Source organism: Emydura macquarii, unplaced genomic scaffold (assembly GCF_026122565.2).
Source record: "Emydura macquarii macquarii isolate MOO-44397 ecotype Brisbane River unplaced genomic scaffold, CSIRO-AGI_Emac_v2 contig_312, whole genome shotgun sequence".
NCBI classification, from domain to species: Eukaryota; Metazoa; Chordata; order Testudines; family Chelidae; genus Emydura; species Emydura macquarii.
In genome coordinates, this window is record NW_027130449.1 from 12,450,627 (window position 1) to 12,472,924 (window position 22,298).

The window sequence follows — 22,298 nt, forward strand, 5'->3', positions numbered from 1 at the left end:
AGGAGCCAAACAGGGCCCTGGGAGCTGAAACGAAATCCAAAGCAGAGAGGGCTGTGCCTAGAAAGCAAAGCCCCACATGCGGGAGAAAGGCAACACTCAGACAAAGGGGGTTGTCGGAAGGGAGTGAAACGTCTTGCTGGGAATGGAGGCCCTGCTCCCGGGGCCCTGCTCTTCCCTGGTTAATTCAAAAAAAGGAAAGTCTGGATTGTCTTGGAAAAACTTTTCTCAGTGTCCCAGAGTGGTTTTTGAACCACACACAAAATCCACGAGCAATATTTCTCAACAGGGACCAAGACTAAACTTGCAGTTCACCTGATGAGCCATTTCACAGAAGGTAGTCAAGTCACTTCATCTCCACTTCATGTGTAGAGTACCAGAACAGGCTTAGGTTTCTATAGTTTATTCACAGGCTTGGCAGAATTCAATTTGTATTTTTTTAAAAATAATCTTGATGGATAATATCAGTGATTATTTTTAAATATTTTTAAAATTATATATTTAAATTTCAACCCGTGTGGGAAATTAAGGGGGGAATCAGACAATAATTATTTAATGACAGTAGACATTGAGATTTAAACAATTAAAACTGTATAAGCCAGCTGTTTTAGCAGAACTGTAAATACACGCTTTAGGCAGCATTTGTACACACATTCAAGTGGGATTCTAATACGTTCTCAAGCAGAATTTCTTACTTTGTCTATCTGTGACTTTTGATTATTACCAACAGAATTTTTTGTGTGCGCGCAGATTTGTGCGTGTACACGTGCGGTGAAATCAACATCTACTGATAAAAATCTCATCCTTCCAATCCTGTGTAGTCTACACAGTCTTCTACAGACTAAGTCTGAGCATCCTTAAGAAACGGGCTCCTGTCTCTCCCCTTTGCAAGGACCACCCGTTAGAAACTGAACAGGAAAAGTCAAAGGGGGCAAAAAACGTTCACCCTTCCCCTCCAAAGACTGGAAACGTTCTCTTTTCGGTGGGTGGAAAGAACTGTGATTTTGGCTTTTGATAGATAAGGGCTTTTGGGAACTGTTCTGTTCCCGTTAAAAAATATAAGGAAGAAAAGAAGGAATTGTTTGAGAAGGAAGATCTTGCTGTATTAACTTTTGTGTGGGGGAGGTATGGGGCACCTGGGGGGTGGGTATGATCTGTTATCTCCAGTTGCAGCTGACAGGTAAACATCACAGAAATATATCATTTATTCCTTAATCTGGTTCTCTCAAGGATTCCTGTAAAGTTTTGCTTGCTAAAGCAGATGTCATTGTGCAGATCATCTTCGTTTTTCGAGGATATATTTAAAAAAAAAAAAAAAGTCAACATACCGGTGTGTGTCTGCCTGTGTGCCTCCAGGGCATCTTCTTTAGAAAACTGTGCACCACACTGATCACAGACAAATGCTTTGGCACCCGCTAGAGAGAAAAAAAAAGAAAGAGCGTATTACAAAGATACCCATGCACAATGGATGGCTTCAGATGTTCTGATGGAAATACAATCTATAAATGTCTTTGTCAGAGAAGATATTGCAACAGGGACCATTTAATCTACAGACGGAAGGAAAGACAGACACAGACAACTTTAAGGTAACCTATAAAGAGTCTCTGTGCCAAGTAAAATAGTATCAGAATCTTCAGAACACGGCAATTAATGTGGATTGTGCTTGTAATAATCCAAACCAGAACAGGTTAAACAAGTCTCTATCCAATATTACTAACTGAAGCCGCATTCCAGTCAGTATTTGATAATGCAACAGGAATTATCAATGCTTGAGTACAGGGTAGAGCAATTCTCTGTGGCAGCAATTTGTGCTATCATTGTGAAAGTGATACAAACTAGGATAATTCCCATAAGCGGGGGAGGGCGAGAGGGAGGAAGTGTTCCCTTTGTAGAACAGGAAATCCATTTAGTAGAAAGATCAAATATTTTACACCTAAGAAGATAACCCATAGCTCCCAATTTATCCAGGAGCAGCGGGTCTTTTGCAGCACCAAAAGAAAAACACAAACAAACCAAAAACATACAATTGTCATAGTTCAGAAAAAGAGACTAATAATAAAATACACTATGAATATTACATTGCTCTTTAAAATCAAACAGCTACTTTCCTCCAAATTAGGTATTTGTTTAAAAAATCATTAGACATCAATAACTTTCACCAGAGTTCTAACTGATCTCATTTTAATTGGTTCCCCGCACTCTCTGCCAATTGTAGCAGTTATTACCAGTATCTAAAGAAGAGAGGAAAAAGAATGCAGCACCATCTGATAAGAAATGTGGCAGAAACAACACAATTTAGTGAAAGGCACAGATATTTCTGTGACTATTAGAGAGATGTGGTATTTGTGGGAATTCTTAGAAAATTGCTATCAACATGCGCCGTATATAGTGGGTCAGAGGCTCTAGTTATAATGAGAAAAAAACAGGATGTCTAACAGCAGATAAGTAACTTACTGATAAAAATAGATTAACAATATACACACACTCTTCTAAGCATATGCTGCCAGGACAAAGCTGTGAACGCATTTGTTAGATTTTGAAGTTTGATTCATCTGCTATAAGAGAACTAAACATGGATTAGAGTATGACAGCATAACCTTCAAGCTGGTACGATGGGGGGGGAAAAAGCCAGCTACTTCATTTGCTGTTTATACCTTAGCAACACAGCTTACCATCACAAGACACCAAAATGCTACATGGCTTAATTCCAGGCATTCAGACAGCATTTCTCATCCTCATCCTGCCCCTCCAAATGTAATACAAAAAAAAAAAAAAAATACTTCACTCCCCCCTTCAGAAATACAGGGTTTTAGAGAAAGGTGCAGACAAAACAGGTACAGGAAGCCTGAGGTGCCACGAGATCCATTAAAGAGAGAATTCCTTTGCCTTTAAATTCTCTTAGTAACGGCTGGCTCATGGGCAGAAATATTTGGCAGCAGTGAAATTAAAAGTGATAAATTTTCTCGCCAAGTTTTGATCGATAATAGAGGTCTCATCTGTTAATCAATAAGACAGTCTGCCTGTTTACTGTGCATATGTTGTTCTCTGCTGCCTTCGGTATGATGTCAAGTTTGCATTCAAAACAACTCAACTGTGTATAAACCACATGGCAGTTCCCTAAAAAAAGCACTCCAGTGACATCATATAGCCAGTATCACATTTAGAAAGCCTTCAATGGGGACTTGCTTCTTTCAACGACATACAATCTTTTTAAGTGTATATATTTTTATTCAAGCAGATTATTTCTTAAGAGCTTCTTTATGGAATGGGACCCGAGTATAATATGGATGAGGCCAACTTGACTTCCAGCCAACCTTACGCTAACCGAGTTCAAAGAGGAAGGAGATAAAGAGAACAAGCAAGGATATGATGCCAGCTGCCCCTTTCCTCCACTAACAAAGTACTGCTTTAATAATAAACACGGCTCTATTACCATCATAATTAGAAAGGTCAGTTCTATTTGGGAACTATTACAGTCTGTCATGCCAGAGACTACTCAGAGAATGTTTTGTTCCTGGATCACTGACCCAAAAGGCCAGTACAGTTCCTAACGGTTCTGCACATGCACAGAATAGCCAAACGCTGACATCCCCAAGAGTTCGGGTGTAACAGCCCGATTGCAGACAAATGCCCGCTCAGTCTCAAGCCGTTTACTTTTTCTAAAACAGCAAAAAAAAGAGTGTGTAGTCCACATTTAACCCGAAGCCTTTGCTAATTTGTGGCATGGGCGGAGTTTTGTTTGGGTTTTTTTTGTTTGTTTGTTTGTTTGTTTTTTTTGAAAAAAACAAACAAGATGCTGTATTTGATGTAGAGGAGCCCAAATGTGCATATCTGACATGACTCTCCTCTGTGCTAGCTCTGCTCTTCTGGCTGGCTGCAAGGCATTAGAAGCAGCAATATGCGACAGGAGGAAGAACGTTAAGAAGTTTGGGGCAGCCTGGGACAACTTCCTGCCATGCCGGAAAAATGGATCAGTCGGTACAGGCAGTAGCGGAAGGCCAGTTTGAGCGGATGGCATGCCAAAATGAAAGCACGCACGCAGATGTATGGTAAGGCTTTAACAGCCTGATTTTCGGAGATGCTCAACACCCCAGACAGCCACTGAACTCAATGGCAGTTCAGGAGTACTCAGCAACTCTCAAAAATCAGGCCATTAATTTTTTTTTTTTTTAAATCAGAAATAATAGTTTGGCTTACAAATACGGACATGTATTGCTAGCACTGCAGCCCCGCCCTCTAGCTTCAATCAAGGGCAGAATCCATGTAGTACTGGCTACCTTCGTTGGAAGATTATATGCTGAACTCAAAGGGGGGGAAGACACACACTCTTTGGTCTAATAGACCCTTTCAGCCTCTAACTTCCCTGGAGCCTGTGATACATAGAACACCGTGTTAGGTTTCTGTGCTGTGCTTTATTAAAATAAAAGAAGCGTCTTTGATAAGCAATTGTACCGCACTGTCCAGGTTTAAATGAATACAGCCTAGTTCTATAAGCTCTTGGGAAAACAATGGGTAACTAATGGTATCTTGAAGAATGAAGCACTGAACAACATGCAACAAACAGAAAGTTTGGCCAAGGCCTTCAGAAACATCTGAAGGAAGAAGCATGTGTTTAAAGTGGTTTTATAATTTCTTGCCAATTACCAAAACAAATCTGTGTTCTAGGTGCAATTTAAGTGACTCACGTCAATGGAAGTGAGGCTCCTGAGTTACATAGGCACTTCTGAAAATTTTACCCACTAAACAATGTACAGTAAACAATCACCAGAGCAACGAAACTCCATAGATGTGTCTAACCCAATGGGAGGTGCTACCCCGGAAGTTACATCAACCTGATACAGCAGCAAGTTTCACTGCTGTACCACATCAGCTAAAGCAACACAGTAAATAGGTCATCACTTAAACACTTTCAGGTTGTTTTCTGCTGGTCCTGGACACCCTTAAAACCTTGACATTCATTGCTCATGGCTGCCAACTTGCTGTAGTTGCAGCATTCCTGACCCAAGTATAGCAATGTTGGGACAGCAGTTGCCCATGGGGAAGGTGAAGTTTCCTGACTGGACAGGTCTTTCTCCAAGATGTTCATCAGGGTCAGCAGCTGGGTACAATGATCACCAATGAAATCTGACTGGAGACTGACTGCTACAATGCTGCGTGACCAGGACACAAACCAACCCCCAAGGCTATGATGCAAGCCAAGTTTGACTATAGCGTCTTGTTGGCTTGTTTGCTTCTCCAGCCCAACCACCACCGCCCTATCTTCAAAGGAGACTACCAGGGATAAACCATCAGGACAAGATGGGTGACAGACAACACTAGAAAATCCGATTCATTTTTCCACACTCAGTAGATGGTTTTGCAAAGCAACAGAAAAATGCTTCCCCTCTGGGAGAAGTAGGCTCACATACTTGGACATGCCAGGGATATAGTTACTGCTAAACCCTCATATACCACCCAATAACCTATTAACGAAGATTGTGACATGCAACTGGAATGGGAAAGGGAAAAACATCTCAAAGACGGATATCATAAATGCAAAACAAGAAATAAAGAGCTTGCCAGCATCTAATGGAGGGTTTGAAAAATTCCTTGCGTTTTTAAAATAAACATCTTGCATGTTCTGATGAGATATGCACGCTTGGTTACATAAGGAAGTACAGAGTGTACCAAAACAGCATACCCCAAAAAAGCATAAGCTGTCAGAACAATAAGTACAGACATAGGGCATTTTACAACAGGCTATGCTGTACAGTTTTATTTACAGTACCTCTTATCAGTCAGGGAACAGTACACTGCCTGCCAATTTCAAAAGGCCAGTACTGTGTGTTCTTTCACTCAAGTAGATGTGTACTCCAGGCAGGGAATTTTTTTTAATCAACAAAACAAAAATTGATACAGAGCCAGAATTCCTGTAATGTACACATGCTCGGGCTGGGGGAGGGGGCAGAGAGGAAAAGAGAATGCAGTGATTGAGTATGTAAATAGTCCAAGGTTAATTTTACTATGTGAGTCACCAGGAAAAATGTCATCCAAACGTCTGAGTTTATAATAACAAGGTTTAGAAAAAAATGGAGATATTCATTGAAGAGAGCCCTGGAGATGCCATGCTTCAGAGCAACACACCGAAAAGTTCTTGGGTCACTTAAGACGACACCTACAGAAACTATTGGTCCATTAAAATGTAAACAACATCGTTTGGGGGTATTTTTAATACGGGTTTTGTGTTGCCTACAGTATACAGATATCTTCAGATGACCTGCCCAATGGGATGGTATTTGACGCGCTGCCAAGTGTCATCTGTGTCGGAGCGCGTGCCTGTAACTGGCCCAGAAGTCTCAGAGGCTTCCATTTATATTTGTGCAAGTAAATTTATAGCTTCTGCCTAATAAAGGCCGTGCTGCAAAGAACTGGTCTGGCATAAACATACGGTGGAGCGGCTGCTTTTTCAGTTCAGCAGGCGTCTGCAGAGTCATTGCTGTCCTCTAGACTGGCTGCAACCCTCCATTCTCCCCATTCACCTCTGCTTTTCAGTCAGCATCATTTGGTCACCCTGAACATAGGGAATAGCGATAGCCCCTTATCTGCAGCCCCAGACCCACTAATTGCACCTCCCACAAACAACCCGCTATGGTCACCAGCGTCCACAAAGAACAAGCAGGAGATCGGATTGTTTATGAGACAACTTCTGCTGGCTTTTGGACAGGGAGTGGGGGCCGTGGAAACAAATAACCCAAGCACAAACGTGGATGGGAATTAAGAGCTGCTAATTTGAGTGATGTTCCCAAACTCAAACAGTAAAGCAAAATATCCCATCCCTTTTCAGGGACCAACTTTTACTGTGTGTTTGTACAATGCCCGCCCTAAAGACCTCTGCATCTCATTAGGGACTTCCAAGAGCCACTATGACAGGCAACAGCTTCCAAGCAGGTTCAGATATTAGATAGTAGCAGTCCCCCAAAACTGTGTCTCTGATAAAGCTGTGACTCTTTGGACAAGGCTGCAAAAGGCACTTAAAAAAAGAACCACTACAATTATTTTGTGGATGAGAGAGAAAAGAATTTATTCACACATGGCTAGAAGATCAAACTGACCATGCGTGAAATCTAACCTAGAAAAGAAACTTGGCCAAGAGTGCCACCTTTTAAACTGCACTCGTGCACGTCTGGGCAAACTCCTAAAGGAGCCTGGCAACTAGAGATTTTCGAGCACCAGTTGAATCTGCGTGGGCCCAGACAGTTTAGCAAGATCAAATTAAAGCCATTCTAGAAGAACTAGTCAAGGCAACAAGGAATTTAAGCGTGAGCCTCAACAATCAAATGGAAACCAGACTGGCAGCTTTTGACATTCTTAGGGTGACCAAGAAGGGGCATGTAGGAAAAGCAGGATCTTAAGACAGAGCTGACAGACTCACACAGGTGGGTTGCTATTTACAAAATCATTTCTTCTAAGACCTGGAATATGAAGGGAAATAAAGAGGGTGGATTATGAAAACAACCAAAATGTGTGTCCCAAGACAGTCATTCTTAATATTCATGTACAGAATCTCACTTTTCTTTGGGAACTAGGTCTAATGATTTTTTGTCTAGCTACCAAATTACTGGAGAAATGTGGTAGTCTCTCACTGTACAAGCTAGAGAGGGTTAGTCTACATTTAACTTTCAATAATGTAGCTATACAAAAGAAAAAGAAAAAAATAAAACCGCTTGGTCCCCAGGTCCTTTGCTCTCCTCTGGATGTTACAAGGTGACACAAGAACAATGTATCCAAGATCCTTGTTTAATCTGGGGACTGATCTGGAGAATGGTGATGAGTTTATGGCAGTTTCTCCTTCCCCTTCCTGGGATTGAGACCAAAAACTTCCAAAGGCCTCAAACCATTATAACATGGTGGTGACCCTTGAGGCTAGTTTCCTTCTTCTACTTGCGAGAAGGTTTTAGGCTCTTGCAGGCTTTTCTGGTTCTAGTAGGACAGGTTTTCCTCCCAAGCGAGCTGGACTCATGGGGACAGGTCCACTGTTGTAATTATACTGCGTAAGTGACTTTTCAGCCTTAAAGGACCCACATAGGAAACCAGATCTCCCAGCTAATCCCCAGGGTTTTCTGTTGGCTAAACTCACTACTGGATGCTTCTGCACACAGGAGAGAAGCTACAGAGGCAAACAACTTGCTCTGCTCCAATCAACTGATTGCCAGGCAGTATGACCCTTTGCATTCCTCCTACAATATGAGCGTACAGATCTACTGCTCCCCCGGCCCACACAACCGCCAGGGTTACAGGCATAAAGGCGTAGCAGCTTGGACTGGATATTCACCGAATTCAAGAAATTTCTGGGCACCACCATGGGTAACACACCAATCTGATCGACTGGTTCGATAATCTGTGCTAGAACTCTTCAAACAGGCTTTATCCAGTTTGATTTTGGACTCTCCCTTCTGGACTGAGATCTGGAAACTGCGTGTGTCAATGTGAAGACACAACGTGAAGAATGATTATGGGATGATGACAGATAAAACACAAAAACTATTGAAACAAAATCTGTTTTCCCTAGATCTTGTGGGTTCTTGTGCAATACAACCAGAGGCTACCTTGGCGTTCATCTCCTCTTTGCCTCTACACCCATTCTCAATGGGATATTTGCCCATGTAACCCACTTGCCTTCACAACATCAATGGGCATTTTACAGGCTTTCCCTGCCTGCCTACCCACCCCACTCCTTGTTCCTTTCCTTCCATGGGAGAGAACATTACCTCAGAGCAGGGGTTCGCAACCTGCGGCCCACGGGCCACTTGTGGCTCAGTCAGCACAAGCTGTGGCCCATGTGACGTCCTCAGGACCATACCAGTAGCACTGGATGCAGCCCACAATGATAAACAGGTTGAGAACCACTGCCTTAGAGACTCACTGAATGAGTGTTACACAGAAGGCCCAGGCCCTCCACTTGTGTAGCTCCACTGAAGTCCACAGAGCTTTGCCCATAGAGCTGAGGATCCAGCCATTATACCTCCCAGAAGCCACAGATAAAGATGAACACACCCTGGGTGATTTTTGCTTAATAAAATCAAGGGCACCCAAGAATTTCACTCTTTAAATAAACCCTCACTATTTTTAATTCATTTAAAAGAAAACAGATTCTTTCAGACTCCCCTGGGCATTTACACTGCAAAATGCAGAGACAATTGATCAACTGCCAGCTGTCTGGTTCAACTCTGACTTTAAATAAAGCAAGCAGCAAGCTTATCATTTGACTATATCTTCTGTAAAATATCCTGAGTCTCAAAGATGCAGCTTACAGGTCCTGGTTAAGTGATACCACTAGGATAGCTCTAAGCCTTCAGAAAACCTCAGCTGATCGGAAAGCAGAGCTTTTCTATTTTTAGTCACTACCAACCTAATAATACTTCCCAACAACCATTCAGGTTAATTACTTTATTGAGGACAAGAAATAGGCTCTCCAGTTTTAACACTTCTGATGTTAGGAAGTAGTAAAATGTTCTAACTGGTTAAAAACGACACTCGTTTGCTTGCCTTTGGTGTTTCTGAAACCTTAATTGTGGCTCAGGCAGTGGATCTAAAGATCCTTGGCTGTTTCATAGCTTTGACTTCTACCCCCTTTCACCATAATTGAGGTGTTGCATTACAAGTACAGCAGTGCATTTTCAGAGTTTTGTTTTTTTTTTTAAATATTCTGAAGCCTAGAAGCTTCACTTACGAGACAGAATTTTTGCTTATCACACAATGCCTGTTTTTAGCTTTTTTTATTGTTCTGTTTTGTTTAACCACGAGAATGGTCCATTTGTGCAACTGGTTTTACAGCATTACGTTCCGATCATTGAAGCGTACCTGACATCTAAAATGACATTCAAATTGGGGCTTAAAAACAGACGTGTTTGAGATGTAATAGAGGACCCGAAAATTGGGGGGTATGGAAATGCACTCTTGGTAACTTTGACTCACACGCCCCTTTGCTACTTGGCATCACAAAGCATCCAGAGGTGTGTTTCCAATATACAACATGAAGACGAAACCGACTGGTTTCTACCTCAAACACCATGTTTTAACTGCTCTTCCACCCCCTCCCCACTTCTACCAGATTTAATTTAGAGCCATCAGCGTTATCAAGACGACAGACTGAGCACATCTGTTCAAACAGGGTTTTATAAAGTGATCCTTTTGCCTTTAAATGCTGCAAGTCCACTCCTTTCCTTAGGTGTTCAACTACCTTCATAAACCTGCCTTTCCTACAAAGGCAGACAAGTAATGCCTCATTAACCTTCCCAACTAATTGTACAGTTTACTAAAACACGGTTTTCCTGCACCCATTTAGCCATCCCTGACTGTGATAAACTTTTATATGGATGGAGAGGAGAAAGACAGAAGACAGGGCAAGACTGGGGAAGAGATTAACAGAAAAAACTATGCTTCCACATTAAAGGGTTGCAATTTTTATCCACAGGAACTGGATGACAAGCACAGCCTTACAGAACAGTTGTGGCAGGAGTGATATCTTTGTGTAAAAGGGCTACCAGAAGTCTTTCTGCCTACAGCGATTTGTCTGCCAGAAGATTCCTTGGTGCTGGACAATTACAGGGCATATTCTGCCTTGACTTACAGTGCTATTGCAACAAAGTCATTAGCAGGTGCATGAGAAATTTAAGCCACCGATGAATCTGACCAGGACCTTCTCTGCTACTCTTGTGTTAAAGGAATGGAATTCTCTCTGGATTTCTCATCCTTCCTGGTGTTGCTTTTATTCAGCCCAACCCAATAGCTCATCTCAGAGCCCAGGGGAAGCCCCTCTAATTCACTGAAAACCCAGCCTGGTGGAGAGAGATTTTCCAATAGGGTTGCATGAAGTCTTGCTCAAGGAACTCATTTAAGACCTTGGCAGTTTTCTGGTCAACTGCATATAGTTACCACCCTCATCCTATTCCACAAGGATCAGGTGGGACAACCTCCAACGCAGGGCTCACATGCAGCCACCAAGGACTTTACTACTTTTGTATCAACAGGAAAAAAAAAAAAAAAAAAAAAAGCTATGATACACGTGAAGGTCGCTCTAACAAGATCACCAAAGCGATCCAGAATTCTGGGACTCCTGCTCTTTCTCAATACATTGCATCCAGTATGCTTGCAATAGACTCCAGAGTAGGTTTTATACCAGAGCCTTCCTTACATAGACACCACTGAAACCACATTTCGTGGTTACATGCCTGCCTAGAAGACTTGGCAAAAAAACATCCTGCCATCATTATTCACTGGTTCTCTTCACAGACCTGGGTGAATTTTCAATGAACTGCACAGGGTGTTTTCTAAGTCTTCTGACTGCCATTAAAGTCAATGGAAGAAGAATAGCTAAAAACCCTACTTAGCTATAGAAATAGGCTCCTGTGGTTTCTTAAGTAACAGCCACCAAAGACCATCTGTAAGCAGAATGGGGAACCTCTTCTCTCTGACAGCGGAAAGCTGCAGTCTTGGCTGGGCTGTTTGGGAAATGACAGCTGTTAGTCCCCACTTCCTTTCATCATGCTGAAAGGCCTAGAAAACCCTCGACCCACACTGTTTTCAACACCAAACCTGACTGCCATGTAGGTGCTCCATTTTTATCCTAAAACCTGACCTATTCGGTACCAGAGTTTGGAGCAGCGGGTTCAGAGATTGCATTCCTTTAGAACATTTAGCCCATTTACTTTAAAATAAAAGAGGTGATAACACTTGCGTGTCTGGCATTGTGTCTAGTGCAAGGAAGTTGAAAGGAATCTGAATGACTAAGTGAATATCAGATTCCCTTCCAGCTGTATTTCCATACTCACCAGTGAGGGTTTCACACATAACAAACATATTCCCACTCTCTTCTAAAACACAAGAGGTTTCTGTATAAACTCAAATTTTTATTAAAGTGCTGTAAATGACAAGAATGTGGCAGGGAAAAATATGGATTTTTTTTTTTTAAATTGCAAAAGTAAATTTATGTATTATCGTCACTTTACTACCTAATTAATTCAGTAATTTCAAAAACAATTGTATTTATGTTCCATTTACCACATCAAAAATACAAAGAAAAAAAAACACTGATGCTAAAATAATACCTCAAGGCATCTATTTTTAATCAGTTAAAAAAACTGGTTTCTATACAATCTCTCTTGGGCAGACCACCAACTCTAGGAGAGAGAAAACAGCCAACCCCTCTATGAGTGCCTTCCTGGCTGCTGAAAACAGAGCTTGTCAAAAAAAAAAAAAAACACACACACATACACACACACACACACACACACAAATCCATAATGGCCCGAGGCTCCTCTCCAATCTATTTTCTGCTCAGCTGGTTTTAAATGAAGTTATTATGAGTCATTAAAACACCCGCAAGCCTGTGGAAGTCAGCCAATTACAATTTTAAATTTAGCCCGTTCCCTACTCCATTCTCTTGTTTTCTTCTTTTGCTCACATAAAGCCGCTGTGGTTTTTTATTATTATTTTTTCCCTTCTCCCCTATTTCACCCAAAGTGGAAGAGACAGTAATGAAAACGTCTTGTCTTTTATGTCAAAAATACATAAAAGGGCCAAAAAGAAGGAAATAAGAACAGTCTCTGTGATCGGAAAATGCAAAGGGTTGTTTTTTGGGGGTGTCAGTATTAAAAAAGTAATCAGCGAATATAAAAAATAAAAAGCATAGGTTTTAAAAGGTAAAAACAGACTTCTAAATGGAGCATGAATGTCAGTGTAAGAAGTCACCAAATATGATGAGCTCATTTCATTTTTAAATCTGGAAGGTAATGGTCTGTGCTATGCTATTAGAGAAAAGGAACAATTTTCAGCTTTCATGTAAACCTCATTGTACAATTGCCTGGGATATAAGCGCAGTCGCCTCCCCCCCCAACTCAAGTCGAGCTTGTTGAATACTGTTTCCTGCATAATCATAGTGGTTTATGCTGCTTAAAGCAGGTTTATAAACATCTCCTGTTATCTTTGGGACAATCTGGCTGAGTAGCACATGCATTTCAAATCAGCCTAAAGGTTCTTGTTTGCTCGCAGAAGGTGGAAAAGGATCACCAGGGAAGAAAAGTAGCATCCAGGTTCAATGGGAGAGCACTGCATCCATAAGGATACTGGGGCCATGTAAATAAAAAATCCTGTGGCTTTTGACTCACCCTTCACTCACCCTCTATTAAAAACCTACACAGCCCTCCCTCTGCAACATATAGATTCCAAGCCTCCCCACCAAGTCTTGTACAGTGACGGGGCTTTGGTTCCGCACAATTAGATCTGTAGCAAGTTGTTATAGATGTTTAGACAATTGGTAAAGCCTCTTGAACGGTGCGTGCAAAGGGAGTCTGGATAAACACCTTCATGTTCTCTGAGGCTGACGGGGCGACCAAAGCACGTTACCTGGACATTGCCAAAGCTCTCGCTTTGCCCCAGCAATGGCACAGTACACAACCTGAATTTCTGACGACAGCTCAAATTTAGGAGTGAACTGACATTTTTACTCCACAGTCCATTTCGTAAGGTCTTTGCATGGACCAGCTCCCTTCCCCAAACCCCAGCAACTCCCCCACATGAAGAGAGGGGCCCTTTTGCGAGAGAAAAATCTCTGCACTTACCACCTCCCCAAGTCCCAACCCTCACTTCATTTTGCAAGATATTTCAATCCACAGACAACGCCTCTGCAAACCTAATGTGGTCTGTTGTTATAGTTAGAGAGCCACGGCCCGGGTTTGTAGCTGTATACAGGAGGAATGCTCAGAATCAGAAGCTTAGACATTCCCTGAGATGGTCTTAATTGTTTCTCCAGTCTCGGCTTCCAGTACAGAGTTAAGACACATATGAACCAAGTGAAAATGTTGTCATCGTTTGATCCCATCCACTTCCACTTGACTTGATTCTGATCTCACACCAGGTTAACTTCACTGGTTAAGGAATAACTCCCGATGTATACCAGCACAAGAGAAGCCTCACTTCTGCTCTCTCAAAAAAGCTTTGAGCATTGTAGACTAGAGCTGGGGCTCCCTGAGGAAACACTCCTTTGGGAATTCCTGATTTTGAGGAGGGCTGCGAACTCCCCTTTCTGATTTCCCCGCAAAAAGATAAGAACTCATGGCTGGGGGGATGGCTATCTTGGGGAAAACGTGGCTAAAACTCTTTTTCCAAGTGGCTCCCACCATCTCGTCAGTAAACAGCAACAAAAATTATATCGCTGTATCTCACAGACCCTGTGCATCCAAATAGACTCTGAACCATTACAGTAGCTTATTATACTTGCTGGTTTTAGAAGGATTCCTACAAGGGATCCATCCAAACGCTTCCCTCGTTTGAAGGGAGTTCTTTCCAAAATAGGAAGATGGATTTTGTTTTTAACGCAACGTGGAAGTGGAGCCTTCAGAACGCGACCGTGGTGCTGGAAACCATGCAAACAGAGAAGCATCACAAGGGCTAAGATGGCGGAAGAACCATCTGCATTCCAGATCACATTCTAAGAGGGGAGATAAGTCAAGCTGGAATGGAGGAAGAGAAGCATCTAAATGTCTGGGCTTACTCCTTAAAACATTCAGGTCCCATGAAGGATTCAGCTTTCAGAGACGGGCCGGGCAAGTGTGATGCAAGAGCCACGCCACCATCCAGGCTGCACCTGAAACTGGGAGAGGCACTGAGGTAAGGCTGCTAATTCTGTCCATCCAACTTGGTCCTTATGCCTAGGTACTGAAGCAATTTTGTGCCACATCACAGGTTCCATCATCCACCAGCAACCAGCGCAAAGGTCAGAACGGAAGGGGATTGGCTGTTCTCAATTTCCCGGCTTGTGTTCTGGCCCGAATGCCATTTTAAAGCAGTCCTACGGCGGGGCATGTCTGGGTGTCACCTGTAACGTGGCTTCTGCCTCCCAACTTGCCTACTCGTCATGGTTGGACAGCAAGAAAAAAGTTAGGAGCTTTCGTAAAGACTGGGGCAATCCCACAATTTTGGCCCTTTGGCTTTCTTCCTCTAAAAAAGAAGGGCTTCCCCCAGCCCACAAGCAGTTGAAAAGAAGAAAACCTCCCATGAAGGAGAAGGCTTAGAATCCAGAGAAAAGGAACACATGAGATGGAAAGGCATTTGACTAAGTACCAACCACGTCATATCATCAACTTCATTTGCCTATCCCCCCCCCCATAGCAGCTAATGAATTTGTGGGACTATTTTGGGACTAAAAAATAATTTCAGTTTAGTGAAAAATAGAGGTTATTACACAATTTCCACTTTTTGCCCCTCCACCCTTAGAGTAATGTTCTATCTGACAGCCTCCTCTCAGAGGGGAAAAATGACAAATCCAATCCAAAATTCAACAGCCTGTGTTCTGTTCGGAAAGCACACAGTGTACTGTACAGCCCATAAAACTCCAAACAGCCTCCAGACACTTCTGCAATCGTCCTCCATCAAAACACTTTGTCTTGCATACAAAAATAAGATACAGTGCTGAACAGAATACGAAATCAGCCCATTACAGTACAGGGAGGCTGCTACTTAGCAACAAGGGGGCTTTAAAGCGGCGATGCTCTACAGGAAACAAAATCTGTCAAGCCTGTTGGGCAAATGATAAACATTAGCGGTATTAAAAAACACAAAAGCCGTGTAAATGGATTGCACGCAACGTGGGGAAGGAATTTAAAGAACGACTCTCGGGGTGAGGGGAAAGGTGGTTTTGATCATCAGCGTCACCCCAAACCCGGACGCAGAGTCCTGAGCATGTTTCTGTTCGCCTTTCTGCGAGGGTGGGGCGGGTTAGGGAATGTTTCCTAATACCACAGCCTACAGTGAACTTTCAGAACTTTCCTATCTCGCATGCCTGATGAGAAATCTGAACGAAAATGGGTTACAGTGTGATGATCACATATATTTAGCAGCATTAATGTAGACAGATGTGCATAAGACATATTTGCCACAGAGCGTGCTACGGTGTAATGGGTTCTGGCATGACATTCTTTGCATAATGCTTAGCAGAACACCTTGAATAACAAAAAGCATCCAGAAGAGGAGAGGGGCGGGGGAGTGGTGACTGCTGCAAAATAAATATATTTCATCAGGTAAAGGGGAAAAATACCCTGGCTCCGGATCAGCAGCAGGGACTAGGATTCCAGCCAAAACAGGAGCTAAAAAGCAAACCATATTCTTCCAGTCTCAGCTTAGACTCTTGAGGCAGAAAAGGAAGGGGGGGGGCAGGGAAGAAATGTATTTTTCATCAGCCAGTGTATAATTTATAAACAGCATTAAACAGTTTTTGTTTTCTTTTTTTTTCCTCTCTCCTGTGTATGAGGGTTGGACAGCAGTCAAGCCTGCATTAATTTCTGCTTTGGGTACAGTGTGTTCTTGGATGCACATCTGCGAATGATCATAAACTCTCTGGAATGCTGGCAGAACATCCAGACCTGCCGGCAAGCCGATGACATCACTCTGGGAATAAATTTGGGATGCCAGCCAAAATTCAGAAAGGGAGGGGAGGGGAGAGGGGGGGGGTAGAGGGAGGGTGAACAATGCCCAAAGAATCTCAGAGCTTCCCTTTCTTCTCAACTTTGCATTGATGCACACACCAGCTTAAGCAAACAATAACATTTTTTAAAAGGCAGCAGAGAGGGCAGCAGTTTAATTCCAAGATGAACTATCTGCTCCATCTCAGATACTTCAGGAGAAAACATCTTCTGTAGCTCAATGCTTAATAAGGAGATAACCACAGAACACGAAGAGGAAGAAAAGGTTTACATTCATTAGAGATAGGTAGCATATGAATTAACCACAGCTTTAGATCTCGGCTGGATAAAGCCAGCCCAGTAGAACACATGGCGATCGTGGGACATGCCAGCAGAGAGGGAAGGGTACAGGGATGGTGATGGCACAAGGCAGCCAGTGAAGCTTGAGCATCTTTGCTCCACGCATTTTGCCCCGGCTTTTGTTGCAGTCTTTCTGCTCCTTCACGCCAGGCCCCAGATTTCAGCTGTCAGGATGCTCCTTTACTCTTCTCACACCAACAGCTGAAGTCAGAAAGCCTGCATCACCTCACCTTCCTGTCATACAGATTATACACCAGACAGGCAGAAGGCAGGCAGGAAGGGGCAGCTTCTCGGTTTCAGGTGTCAGAATCCGATGAGTGCCAGAGCAATAGCGAGCTGAGAGGAGAAGACCCCAAAATCTCATCTCACCTCCACACCCCTCTACCACACAGTTGCACACACGCATTTCCGGGGACTGGCTTCCTCCATTCCCAAGATCTCTCTACCCACCCCCCCGCATGTCTTGAATGCCAATTTTACCCTTCTTCATGCCTCTTCAGTCAACCTTTCTTAGTGGCTAAAGAGCTGGGTTCGGATTTTGACTGTCCTTAAGCGGGGTGCAAGATAAAATGACCCAGCACACACCTGTGCTACATTCTTCCCCCCCCCTCCCCTCCCCTCCCCTCCCAGGTGGGCAGAAACCCCTTAAGCATGAGAGGCCATGGGATTTTAGTACGGTCTGTAGCACTACAGTGCCATGAATGGGATTTCGTTCAGTAGGGCCAGGCTGTGGGTGGACCTGCCTTCCCCTCACCCAAATCAACAGGCAGTCTGAGGCCTGTAATCCCGTCACGTAGCCCCAAACCGGCCACCTTTGTCTGCTTGCCACAACTGTGTCATTAGCAACAATCTGGCCCGAAATGCAGCTCTGTGGGCTGGATCAAACACACTCAGTCCAGTAGCATTCTCTCCCCAGGAGGTCAGCGTTGTGTGTACCATGGCCACCGTGAGCCGCAGCACGACGGAGTAAAGCCAACACCACAGCCGTGCTTAGGGCGTTTATTTGAAGATGGAGAATGTGTCAGCCAGGGTTACAAAAACTCCAGTGAACACCCGGGCCTGCAAAACAATAATGAAACGAGGAATCACACCTGTGCCAGCAGTGTCCATTGGCGTTGCCCGTTTGGGATTGCCTGATGGATTAGAAAACGTAGAATTCTCTCACACACACGCTCTTTATAATGGGTGCCTCCCGAGACAATCCCCGGGTTTAACACATTCCCCTTCTGAGTTCACTAAGTCCGGGGCTGGTCTTTGCCTAGAGAAGAGTTTTGTGTGGGGGGGGGGGGAGGGGGGGGGAAGGGACGGAAATGAGGAGTGTGCAAACAGCACCCCATCTCCATTTTGGCCTGGGGAGAGGGGAACCATTCTTGTACATGAAAAGTTAGAAACACCATTAGCTGAAACGGGAAGCATGGAACTTGCCTCCTGGCCATCCTCTTCCTCCATAACAACTAGGCCTTGGCATGGTTTGAAGAAAAAAATCAAAGCCCCAATGAAGCCCAAAGCCAGCTACTTGCTAACTGCAACCTGAGCATGCAGAGGGGTTTTGGATCCAGGCTATACACGCTCACTTAAAGAGAGAGACGTGTGCAGCTAGCTAGCTATGTTCAGAGAACTCAGACTCTGCTGGCATATGTAAACTGTCTATTCCAAACATCTTGAGATTTTTCCTTTCCCCACCTCCAGCCCTCCTCTTTTTTCCTGAGTGGGGAAAAAGATTTTAACTTGAATGTTTCTTAAGACCCACCTCTAATTATGATAGAAACCTTAACTCAGCCCCATGGAACACATTTAAGGCTTTTCTCTACTTTTGTCCCTCATTAAACAAAAATCTAAACAAGTACATTGCATGTGTAATACTGCCAAGTTAACATTGCCAGAACAACCTTAACACAGTATTAACAAAAGGGTTTGCTTTGCAGTTTTGTAACTATTAGAATTATTATGTATACATGCAATACACACACACACTTCCATGAGAAACACACCCCAAAACTGCTTTTAAACATGAGGACAACAGTTACCTATTTGACTGGAGGGTGGCACTTTCCCAGACCATTTCCCCACTCTCTCTCTGCTGATCACAATATCAACAGCCCCCATAATTTAAGCACTTTAGCTCCATTTGCCTATGAACCTGCTGTGTTCTGCAATACACCCATCATGTGCTAGGTGCTGTCCATTTATATAGGAAGCTATGAGCCAAGTCCCAAAGAGTTCACCTTCAAAGGAAAGCTATATGCAAAGGGAGGAAGGACAGGGACAAAACTAACATAAAAATACCCCTCAGTATCAAACCATCCCTTGCACCTGTATTTGGCCATTAGTAGCAGGTATCACAGCAGAAGCAGGTCTTGAGGACAGTAGCTGTACAGACTAGTTCAGTGAGAGCGTTCATAGCGTCAAAGTCTAAGGGTCATTCGGAATCATCTAGACAGCTGCATAGCGCAGGGCCTTGAATTCCACCCAGTGTTTCATGCACCGAGTCCATACACCTCATACCTGAGCCTGCAGCACTTTTAAAAAAATGTTTGAATTGTTAGAAAGGCATTCCAGGAGCATATTCATAAAAGCAGGAAAATGGCACATATGACCCAGCTCTCAGAGAAGGCTGCATCAAAAGACTAAGCAAAACGGATAGGTGGATTGAAAAGGAAGAAGGGGTGATCAGAAAGGACCTCTTGGGGAGATGGAATTTAGACACAGCAGCAGCCTTCATTTCTAATTCAAGTGTTTTCTCCTCCCTATGCAAAAAATGTGGGTCAAACACGTTCACAACTGCCAGCTCCAAGTGTTCAAGAATCAGGAGTCAGGCCCCCCCAAATCATGCGATTTGCTCAAAAAATCATGTGATTTCAAAAACAAAAACAAAACAAAAAAACAGTTGCATTCTGTTTGCCTTCTGGTGTTGGATCACATTTTCCAGCTTTTCTCCACAACCACGAGGGCTAGAAAAATTACTTAAAAATATCAACAAAGCCGAGATTGTCAAGTAATCTAATTCCAGCCGCTGGAGCTCCATGAGAGCCCACCAAATACTGCAGGACTTGTGATAAATTCAGGAGAGGTGGCAACAATGCAGATTCACCCCTCTTCCTCTTATCCGCACTAAATAAAATGAGTAGATACTGAACTGAGTACCAGAGAACGAGGGCCAGATACTGGAGCTACGTCTATTTATACCAGTTGAGGATCCGGCCCCTCCGTCTCAGCTTCCTAGAGAAACCTAAAAATAGTTGGAAAGTTTTTCCTCTCTTTCTCCCAATCTCCCACAGCTGCCTCAGTGCATTTCTCCTTTCCCTATGACCGGTTCACATCCCTAGGAACCCGAAAAAAGATTTCCTTCAGCACATCACTGGCACTGACAGCAGGTTATGTGAAAGAAGACATGCATTGAACTGTACGTTATAAAATAAGCATTGATTTCAGCGCTTATCCCTTCCCTCTCCAAGCACCCCCTCCGTTGTGTCTCTCATTACATCGCAATATGACCTCGATAGGAGTCACAGAACTGGGACTGGCCAGATCAATCTTGTTAGTTCATTTGTTAGTTTATTGTTCGTTAATTTAAACTTCTCTTTGTCATCGGGTATCCCTCATAAACACTTGTTTAGTTAAACATGTTCAAACTGGAACAAAAAACTTCAATTCAACTGAACATTTACTACCACCATCATCTAAGCCCTTTTGGGGAGACCGGGGGGGACCCCAATTCATAAGGGCCTCCCTGCACGGCAAACGTCTAATTAAACAAATGGTCATTTTCGACAATGAAAACTGATTTAGGAGCTTCAATTTAGCGTGCTAGTCACTGAAAACAAGACCTCATGGTGTGGATCCAGTACGAGTTCATTTCATCTTCGGGGGGGGGGGGGGGGGGGGGAGCGCGAGAGGAGAAAAAGAGGGAGGAAAGTAAGAGGTGCAAAGGTCTCATGCTTTAATAAACGAACAGTTCTGGAATTTAATGTGGCCGTTTCTGAGTGTTAGAACAGCTTCTCCCGCCTTCCCACTCACCCCCCCCCCCGATTTCACTCGACCCCAGACAGATTGGAAAAAAAATTAATCTTGTATGATGACAAACTTGGCTCAATGTTCACTGTATGTACTGTACCCACAAACCTGGCAGCCAGCCAGGGATTGGCACGGGGCCAAAACTACAACAACACACACAGGCAGCGCAAGCCAAAAAAAGGAGGAGGAAAAGGGGGAAGGGAAAACACAGCTGAGATGCTAAGTGCAGTGCACGCGGCCTGCCACAATGCCTTGCATTAACCAGGGCCTCAGAAACAGCAAGCGACGCACCCTCGATGGACAGGGTATATTCATCACCAGACGACTGGCACCATTGTGTAGAGCACAGCAAGTGCAACCTGGATTCACGCCGCTGGCTTCCGGAGAGTGACTCTGGGAATCTACACCTGATGGGAATGCTGGTCTGAATCTGCCCCGATTAAAATCACATCAAATCAGAGGGTCCAACCTTGCAAAGACTGTGGGAATAGTGCTTGCTATTGTGAGTAGGGCTAGATCTACACGGACGGTGGCAAATTCGCTGCCGTCAGATCCATTGATCCAGTTCAACTGAGCGGCAGTGAGACCCACTCCATCGATCCAGAAGGGGCAGGTTCTCAAAGCTGGGACTCGGAAACATCAACTGCACGGGGGGGGGGGGGCGAGTTGCCTTATATTGGGTTCGTAAAATTTCTCTTTTAGAGAACGGGACAATCCCAAACTCTCCAAACTTGCGTGGTTTGGATAAAATGGATCCAGATCATCTCTTATTTTCACAAAGGGAAAACCCAGCCCCCCTCAACCCTTCTCTCATAGTATGGGGAGTCAGCTTGTGGATTCTAGCTGCCCAGCCTCCGTCAACACCGAGAGCAATGGGGAAAGCCAGGCACGGCACCTGACCTGCTGGGGTACCTCACTCATGACCTGCTTCCCTTATTCCAGCTGCAGGCCTTCCCCCCCCGTAAGCAATGATGCCATGTCGCTGGGTAGCTCTATGCTATGGAGAAGAGACCCCTGGAGACTATTCTGAGACCCCTTCTGAACTCATTTCACTGGTGACCGAAGCCAACTTTGAAATCACGCTTGAGCGCTTGCTGTCTTATTCCCAGGGTGTCACGCAGCCCTCTTCCCTCTCCAAGTCTAATTTCCCATGCATCAAGATTAAAAGAAATACAGCCATCAATACCCAGGTCCAAACACACACTGCTGAAAAAAATACCAGAGGAATGACAGAGTGTGCTCATCCTCCACAGAGAACAATTTGAAGCATTTGAAAAACGGATGGTGCTTATTGTGCACCGCTTGTTTATTGGTGGCTTATCCCACATTTGTTTGAATGTCTGCGGTTAGCATAACAGCAATTTCTTCTGCACATGGGCTCTTCTCCGAGACACCATGCGTCAGACACTCTTGTTTATTCTAGGCTTGTCGGGACCTCCAGAGTCCATGTGTTACTGGTGTATGTCAGAGGAGGTTCAGTGATCCATGATC

The 22,298-nt window shown here is 43.8% G+C and overlaps 1 protein-coding gene across 5 annotated transcripts in view; it reads right to left on the reverse strand.

Moving 5' to 3' along the window:
- The window catches only part of ZBTB16 (zinc finger and BTB domain containing 16), a 174,807-nt gene that overhangs the window by 67,138 nt on the left and 85,371 nt on the right, over positions 1-22,298 (reverse strand). For all 5 annotated transcript variants that reach the window (XM_067565712.1, XM_067565688.1, XM_067565696.1 and 2 more), the window contains one exon: positions 1,326-1,412. In XM_067565712.1, coding sequence (XP_067421813.1) covers positions 1,326-1,412 — 87 coding nt within the window. The remainder of the gene's footprint in view (positions 1-1,325; positions 1,413-22,298) is intronic.